The sequence below is a fragment of the Pecten maximus genome, chromosome 14, assembly GCF_902652985.1.
Source record: "Pecten maximus chromosome 14, xPecMax1.1, whole genome shotgun sequence".
In the NCBI taxonomy this organism is placed as follows: domain Eukaryota; kingdom Metazoa; phylum Mollusca; class Bivalvia; order Pectinida; family Pectinidae; genus Pecten; species Pecten maximus.
In genome coordinates, this window is record NC_047028.1 from 10,195,613 (window position 1) to 10,204,391 (window position 8,779).

The window sequence follows — 8,779 nt, forward strand, 5'->3', positions numbered from 1 at the left end:
CTATTCCTGGTAAATGACCAAGCGTTGTATTCGTTTTCATGATAGCATGTCGTTAGGTTGGATGTTATAATTTGCTGTGGCTATGATAGTGTGCAAGCGGAGAATATCATTGCTGACATTTACAAGTTATGGGTAGGATATTATGTACCTCGAAACAACCAGGCTACCTTGAAAACCTGAGGCGGGCATTTCATTTCAGTGTTGCAGTAAACGTTGTATTGGTCACAATATTAGTGATTCTATTTGTTGTTCGTCAGACGCTTCGTAACAAAGACATTCCAGCTACTGCTACCCCGACAACAGAGCCCTTTCACAGATGATACAGCCGGACAGATATGTCTGCCTTGTGACTTCCAAGGACAGGAAACGGTCGATACTCTGTATGCGTTCATGCTGAAGACTGACAACAACAACACCCTTTGTTGTCTTAAGCATGATGATGATCTACAGAGCCTGGTTCTTGCGGTGAGCAGATTTACCGAATCAACATAAGATGTTTTAAACAATTGTTACATTGTTTTTTTTTTATTTATTTCTATTAGTTATTTTATTTTGTATTTCAGCTAGAAGAGGAAAACCGGAATAACAGACACTCCAGGCAGGGGACAGGTTTGTAGTATCAGTGTACTGCTTTTACTGTTTTCTACGAAAAGCACACATTATAATTTGTCTCTGGCAGGCCATGCTACATTTAACGGAGGTATCGGGTGTCATCATGGTGTTGTGTCCCTTCAGTTAGTAGCTTGGAATTGGTGACTTCGCAGTAGTTAATTTCGGTTTGCCTTTTCAAAGCCAAAAATAGGAACTTATCATATATTTTCAAATGAATTAGCCCACTTCTCACATTGGATTGCCTTCTAGGCAGGCAAAGTTGAAAATATTTTTGAAATTGACTTATTCACCTGATTTTTTGTTAAAGGACTTAGGCTCGGAAATCGTGAAAACATTATTTATATCAAATCCCTAACTCTCGTCGCCAAACAAATACAACGTGTAAAATATAAGTAACCACAGACTGGTTAGAATATTAAGGGCTTGAATATATCGCAGCCCATTATTTCAAATGGTAAGGAAATATTGAAGTCTTTCAATAAAACTTCAGGGGATTTCGAGTAAAATTGCACTTTTATTTTACAAGATAAATTGCGATGGTGGACGGAGAGAAATCACGCCGCACACCTATACGCAAGTGACCATTCCGCTGGTTCAGGTGAGTAAACAATTTGACCAAAAAAGCAGTCCATATTTTACTGTTAAAACTGAAAAATAGCGTCGATTCATCAAGGGTTTGTACTGGATGGACTCCCGTCAATGTGTCATTGCAAAAACAAAAAAAAAAAAAAAAGGATTTCTAACCTTGTTACGAATTCCGGTTAACGTTGTAGTTAGATTTCCCTCACGAATAATAATAAAAAGGGGGGAAAAAAATCTGTGTTTAATCTTGTAACCAGGAAGTTATGTTTGAAGTATCTGCTGACCCATACTTGGTCAGAAAATTCACCTATATAAACGAAGCGTGTTGCATATCTATCATCATTCTCTAACGAAGGTCTATTATTCTAAACGTACTAGTAAATATAATACAGTGTATTAATATATACATTTTAAGCAACCTGGAAATGTAACCTTTATTTTTATTATTACCTTGATTACCTGCTTTACTGGCCCGTTGTGCTCAAAGACTCCTTATATATACATGAAATAAATTTCATGTTTCAATTCAACTAGATATGTCCCTTAATCAGCTATATATTCATATATAATTAAAAGTAGATAATGTCCTTGTGATGGATATACATTGTAATAATAATAATAAAAAAAACACAAACCAGATAATCACAAGCGCTTTCACAGGCTTTGAATGACAATGACCAAAAGTATACAAAAATATAAAATTGATGACGTCAAAATAAAAATATATACAATTGAAAATTATATAAAGGAAAACAACTGTTTTTACAGTAATATTGATTTGGAACTAAGCAGAACTACATGAATCAAGACTTGGTTTAAATAGATTAATAAACATATTTTCTTTTGATTCCCTTTCTATAGCATCTGAGCTAGACATTTGGTATATAGAACATCGGTACATATGTTTACTAACTGTTAAAAATCTTAGATGGTCTGTTCCTATTTGCTGTTAATGTACTGTCATACGTTTTATAATTTCGTTGTCAGTCTGGCCAATGTAAAATTCTGAACAATTTTTGCAAATCATAGCATAGATAACAATTTTAAATATACAATTCATATTTGCTTTGATTTGAAATTTAGATCCGTTTTTGAACGTATAACTGGAACATTCTATAATACTTTTAAATGTACCACATCTAGGCCTACCACATTTAGATATACATGGAATTTGCTGTTCAGAATCAGATTTTGAACGGCATAATAAACGTTTCAAATTTCTTGGTTGTCGCTTACAATTTGTGATTTTATTTCTGTCTAATACCTTTTTCATCTTGTCACTATTCTTAAGAAAATCTTCACAACTTCTAATGATTGGAAAGATATTAAAATCTAAATAATTGTGTGAATCTGTTGGTTTACAATATAGATCAGTAGTAATAATGTTGTCTTTCAATTCTACTAAATCATCAAGAAATGGTGAATGTATAAAAAAAAAAAAATAACGAAAAAACAAGACTTTGCCGCGCTGGCCTTTCAGCCCTCTCAGGCTTCTGCAGGCGGACTGAACATATAGGAGTAACGATTAAAGTACTTGTCTTATTTTGAAATAATGTGTTGTCTTCATTGTCTATACAAATGTAATTTATTCTGCTATGTTATAAAAGGTTTATCCTGGAACCATCGTGAAAGCAGGACGTCACTTTTACGGAATTTGACGTTAAGTGATGACGGGAGACAGCTGGCTGTTCACACGATGCGAGGAGCAGGAAGTTACTTCGTCTATGCCTTATATACGTTTGACTTCAGCAACGCAACGTGGGACAGAAAATCACCAATAGGCGTCCACAACATCTACAGACACCGCCCGACTATCATCAACGCCGAAAAACAAAGACTGTGGACGGCGAAGTTTCGTGGCGAAAAAAACGACGAAAAGACAGACGAGTTTCCTTTGTGGAATCGTTAACATGAACATTCATGACACTTTAGAATCCGAGGCCATTTCGTATGTAGCAGGAGAGGAGTGCACGTCCAAATGCATTGACGGATCGCCATATTCCAACTTTTTTGGCATGTTCAAACTTATCGAGTTTACCTGACTAAACTTCTGATGCAACAAAGTTATTGTTCTGGTATTATTGCTCAGTAAAAAAGATCAAATAAAACAAGGAACTGTTTTCTGTTCTGCAAATGATTTTCCTTCAATGACACCAATAAACAATAGACTCGTACGACAATAATTTATGTCTAGATAAAGTATCACCATTTAAGATGGTTTTATCCGATCATCAAATATTGAAAATATAAAAAGTGCAATATATATATGAATATGCTATGGATAAAACACGCGTGAAACGGGAACATATATTAAGAAGCGAAATTTTCTAGTAAGAGACTGGGCAGCCCGATATCCTGACATGATCATAGCAAAACAGCGTCTATAAGATTATATGAATACCTGGATGGCAAGGTGATATGCATGCACCAGTGAGAATTGTACACAAATAACATATATTTCAAATCCTTAATTTCAACAGAACAGAGTGAATATGATATATTGTGTAAATGATTAGATATACAACGTAGTAAAACAAATGAGGAAGGAAGATGAATGTTTGATTCCTACCCAGACCAGGCCTGGTATACGTAAATATCTACACTTAATATGAAATACAAATGTAGAAACATTAACAGCATAATTTACTTGTAAACAATGCATACACTAGGAAACACACAAGTACATGACCGGACAACAGAAAGAAAGCCAATATATAGGACTTGATAAATCCACAACAAATGTGTATGTAAAATTAGCCATCTAAGAAGGAGTGAACTTGTTACATAGTTGAACGGTAGAGAATTGAAAAGATGGTACAAACATAGAACAGTAGAATATTGACAAAGTTGGTACAAACATAGAACAGTAGAGTATTGATAAAGTTGGTACAAACATGGACAGTAGAGTATTGACAAAGTTGATACAAACATAGAACAGTAGAGTATTGACAAAGTTGATACAAACATAGAACAGTAGAGTATTGACAAAGTTGATACAAACATAGAACAGTAGAGAATTGACAAAGTTTGTACAAACATAGAACAGTAGAATATTGACAAAGTTGGTACAAACATAGAACAGTTAAGTATTGACAAAGTTGGTACAAACATAGAACAGTAGAGTATTGACACAGTTGGTACAAACATGGACAGTAGAATATTGACACAGTTGGTACAAACATGGACAGTAGAATATTGACAAAGTTGGTACAGACATAGAACAGTAGAGAATTGACAAAGTTGGTACAAACATGGACAGTAGAGTATTGATAAAGTTGGTACAAACATGGACAGTAAAGTATTGACAAAGTTGGAACAAACATGGACAGTAGATTATTGACAAAGTTGGTACAAAAATAGAACAGTAGAGTATTGACAAAGTTGGTACAAACATGGACAGTAGATTATTGACAAAGTTGGTAAAAAACATAAAACAGTAGAATATTGACAAAGTTGGTACAAACATGGACAGTAGAGAATTGACAAAGTTGGTACAAACATGGACAGTAGAGTATTGACAAAATTGGTACAAACATGGACAGTAGATTATTGATAAAGTTGGTACAAACATGGACAGTAGATTATTGATAAAGTTGGTACAAACATGGACAGTAGAGAATTGACAAAGTTGGTACAAACATACAACAGTAGAGAATTGACAAAGTAGTACAAACATAGAACAGTAGAGTATTGACAAAGTTGATACAAACATAGAACAGTAGAGTATTGACAAAGTTGGTACAAACATGGACAGTAGAGTATTGATAAAGTTGGTACAAACATGGACAGTAAAGTATTGACAAAGTTGGAACAAACATGGACAGTAGATTATTGACAAAGTTGGTACAAAAATAGAACAGTAGAGTATTGACAAAGTTGGTACAAACATGGACAGTAGATTATTGACAAAGTTGGTAAAAAACATAAAACAGTAGAATATTGACAAAGTTGGTACAAACATGGACAGTAGAGAATTGACAAAGTTGGTACAAACATGGACAGTAGAGTATTGACAAAATTGGTACAAACATGGACAGTAGATTATTGATAAAGTTGGTACAAACATGGACAGTAGATTATTGATAAAGTTGGTACAAACATGGACAGTAGAGAATTGACAAAGTTGGTACAAACATACAACAGTAGAGAATTGACAAAGTAGTACAAACATAGAACAGTAGAGTATTGACAAAGTTGATACAAACATAGAACAGTAGAGTATTGACAAAGTTGGTACAAACATGGACAGTAGAGTATTGACAAAGTTGGTACAAACATAGAACAGTAGAGAATTGACAAAGTTGGTACAAACATGGACAGTAGAGTATTGACAAAGTTGGTGCAAACATAGAACAGTAGAGTATTGTCAAAGTTGGTACAAACATAGAACAGTAGAGTATTGACAAAGTTGATACAAACATAGAACAGTAGAGAATTGACAAAGTTGGTACAAACATAGAACAGTAGAGAATTGACAAAGTTTGTACAAACATAAAACAGTAGAATATTGACAACGCTGGTACAAACATAGAACAGTTAAGTATTGACAAAGTTGGTACAAACATAGAACAGTAGAGTATTGACAAAGTTGGTACAAACATGGACAGTAGAATATTGACAAAGTTGGTACAGACATAGAACAGTAGAGAATTGACAAAGTTGGTACAAACATGGACAGTAGAGTATTGATAAAGTTGGTACAAACATGGACAGTAAAGTATTGACAAAGTTGGAACAAACATGGACAGTAGATTATTGACAAAGTTGGTACAAACATAGAACAGTAGAGTATTGACAAAGTTGGTACAAACATGGAACTGTAGATTATTGACAAAGTTGGTAAAAAACATAAAACAGTAGAGTATTTAAAGTTGGTACAAACATGGACAGTAGAGTATTGACAAAGTTGGTACAAACATAGAACAGTAGAGAATTGACAAAGTTGGTACAAACCTGGACAGTAGAGTATTGACAAAGTTGGTACAAACATAGAACAGTAAAGTATTGACAAAGTTGGTACAAACATGGACAGTAGAGAATTGACAAAGTTGGTACAACCATGGACAGTAGAGTATTTTTAAAGTTGGTACAAACATGGACAGTAGAGTATTGACAAGTTGGTACAAACATTGAACAGTAAAGTATTGACAAAGTTGGTACAAACATCGACAGTAGAGTATTGACAAAGATGGTACAAACATAGAACAGTAGCGAATTGACAAAGTTGGTACAAACATGGACAGTAGAGTATTTATCAAGTTGGTACAAACATGGACAGTAGATTATTGACAAAATTGGTACAAACACGGACGGTAGAGTATTTTTAAAGTTGGTACAAACATGGACAGTAGAGTATTGACAAAGTTGGTACAAACATAGAACGGTAGAGAATTGACAAAGTTGGTACAAACATGGACAGTAGATTATTGATAAAGTTGGTACAAACATGGACAGTAGAGAATTGACAAAGTTGGTACAAACATAGAACAGTAAAGTATTGACAAAGTTGGTACAAGCATGGACAGTAGATTATTGATAAAGTTGGTACACATATAGAACCGTAAAGTAATGACAAAATTGGTACAAACATGGACAGTAGATTATTGATAAAGTTGGTACAAACATGGACAGTAGAGAATTGACAAAGTTGGTACAAACATAGAACAGTAGAGTATTTTTAAAGTTGGTACAAACATGGACAGTAGAGTATTGACAAAGTTGGTACAAACATAGAACAGTAGAGAATTGACAAAGTTGGTACAAACATGGACAGTAGATTATTGATAAAGTTGGTACAAACATGGAGAGTAGAGAATTGACAAAGTTGGTACAAACATAGAACAGTAAAGTATTGACAAAGTTGGTACAAGCATTGACAGTAGATTATTGATAAAGTTGGTACAAACATGGACAGTAGAGTATTGACAACGTTGGTACAAACATGGACAGTAGAGTATTTTTAAAGTTGGTACAAACATGGACAGTAGAGAATTGACAAAGTTGGTACAAACATGGACAGTAAAGTATTGACAAAGTTGGTACAAACATAGAACAGTATAGTATTGACAACGTTGGTACAAACATGGACAGTAGATTATTGATAAAGTTGGTACAAACATAGAACAGTATAGTATTGACAACGTTGGTACAAACATAGAACAGTAAAGTATTGACAAAGTTGGTACAAACATGGACAGTAGAGTATTTTTAAAGTTGGTACAAACATGGACAGTAGAGTATTGATAAAGTTGATACAAACATAGAACAGTAGAGAATTGACAAAGTTTGTACAAACATAGAACAGTAGAATATTGACAAAGTTGGTACAAACATAGAACAGTAGAGAATTGACAAAGTTGGTACAAACATAGAACAGTAGAGTATTGACAAAGTTTGTACAAACATGGACAGTAGAGTATTGACAAAGTTGGTACAAACATGGACAGTAGAGTATCGACAAAGTTGGTACAAACATAGAACAGTAGAGTATTGACAAAGTTGGTACAAACATAGAACAGTAAAGTATTGACAAAGTTGGTACAACTATGGACAGTAGAGTATTGACAAAGTTGGTACAAACATGGACAGTAGATTATTGACAAAGTTGGTACAAACATGGACAGTAGAGTATTGACAAAGTTGGTACAAACATGGACAGTAGAGAATTGACAAAGTTGGTACAAACATGGACAGTAGAGTATTGACAAAGTTGGTACAAACATAGAACAGTAAAGTATTGACAAAGTTGGTACAAACATGGACAGTAGATAATTGACAAAGTTGGTACAAACATGGACAGTAGAGTATTGACAAGTTGGTACAAACATTGAACAGTAGCGAATTGACAAAGTTGGTACAAACATGGACAGTAGAGAATTGACAAAGTTGGTACAAACATAGAACAGTAAAGTATTGACAAAGTTGGTACAAGCATTGACAGTAGATTATTGATAAAGTTGGTACAAACATGGACAGTAGAGTATTGACAACGTTGGTACAAACATGGACAGTGGAGTATTTTTAAAGTTGGTACAAACATGGACAGTAGAGTATTGACAAAGTTGGTACAAACATAGACAGTTGATTATTGATAAAGTTGGTACCAACATAGAACAGTAGAGTATTGACAAAGTTGGTACAAACGTGGACAGTAGATTATTGATAAAGTTGGTTCAAACATGGACAGTAGAGAATTGACAAAGTTGGTACAAACATAGAACAGTAGATTATTGACAAAGTTGGTACAAACATGGACAGTAGATTATTGATAAAGTTGGTACAAACATAGAACAGTAGATTATTGACAAAGTTGGTACAAACATAGAACAGTTAAGTATTGACAAAATTGGTACAAACATGGAAAGTCGATTATTGATAAAGTTGGTACAAACATAGAACAGTAAAGTATTGACAAAGTTGGTACCAACATAGAACTGTAGATTATTGACAAAGTTGGTACAAACATGGACAGTTGAGAATTGACAAAGTTGGTACAAACATAGAACTGTAGAGTATTTTTAAAGTTGGTACAAACATGGACAGTAGAGTATTGACAAAGTTGGTACAAACATAGACAGTTGATTAT

At 34.0% G+C, this 8,779-nt stretch overlaps 1 protein-coding gene across 1 annotated transcript; it reads left to right on the plus strand.

The window, feature by feature from the left end:
* Nucleotides 1–3,314, plus strand: LOC117342353. Its single transcript, XM_033904495.1, has 4 exons — nt 1–465; nt 564–609; nt 1,139–1,210; nt 2,802–3,314. Exons 1-4 carry the CDS (start codon nt 391–393, stop codon nt 3,101–3,103), a joined length of 495 nt encoding a protein of 164 aa, XP_033760386.1. The 5' UTR covers nt 1–390; the 3' UTR covers nt 3,104–3,314.
* The last annotated feature ends 5,465 nt before the right edge of the window (nt 3,315–8,779 follow it).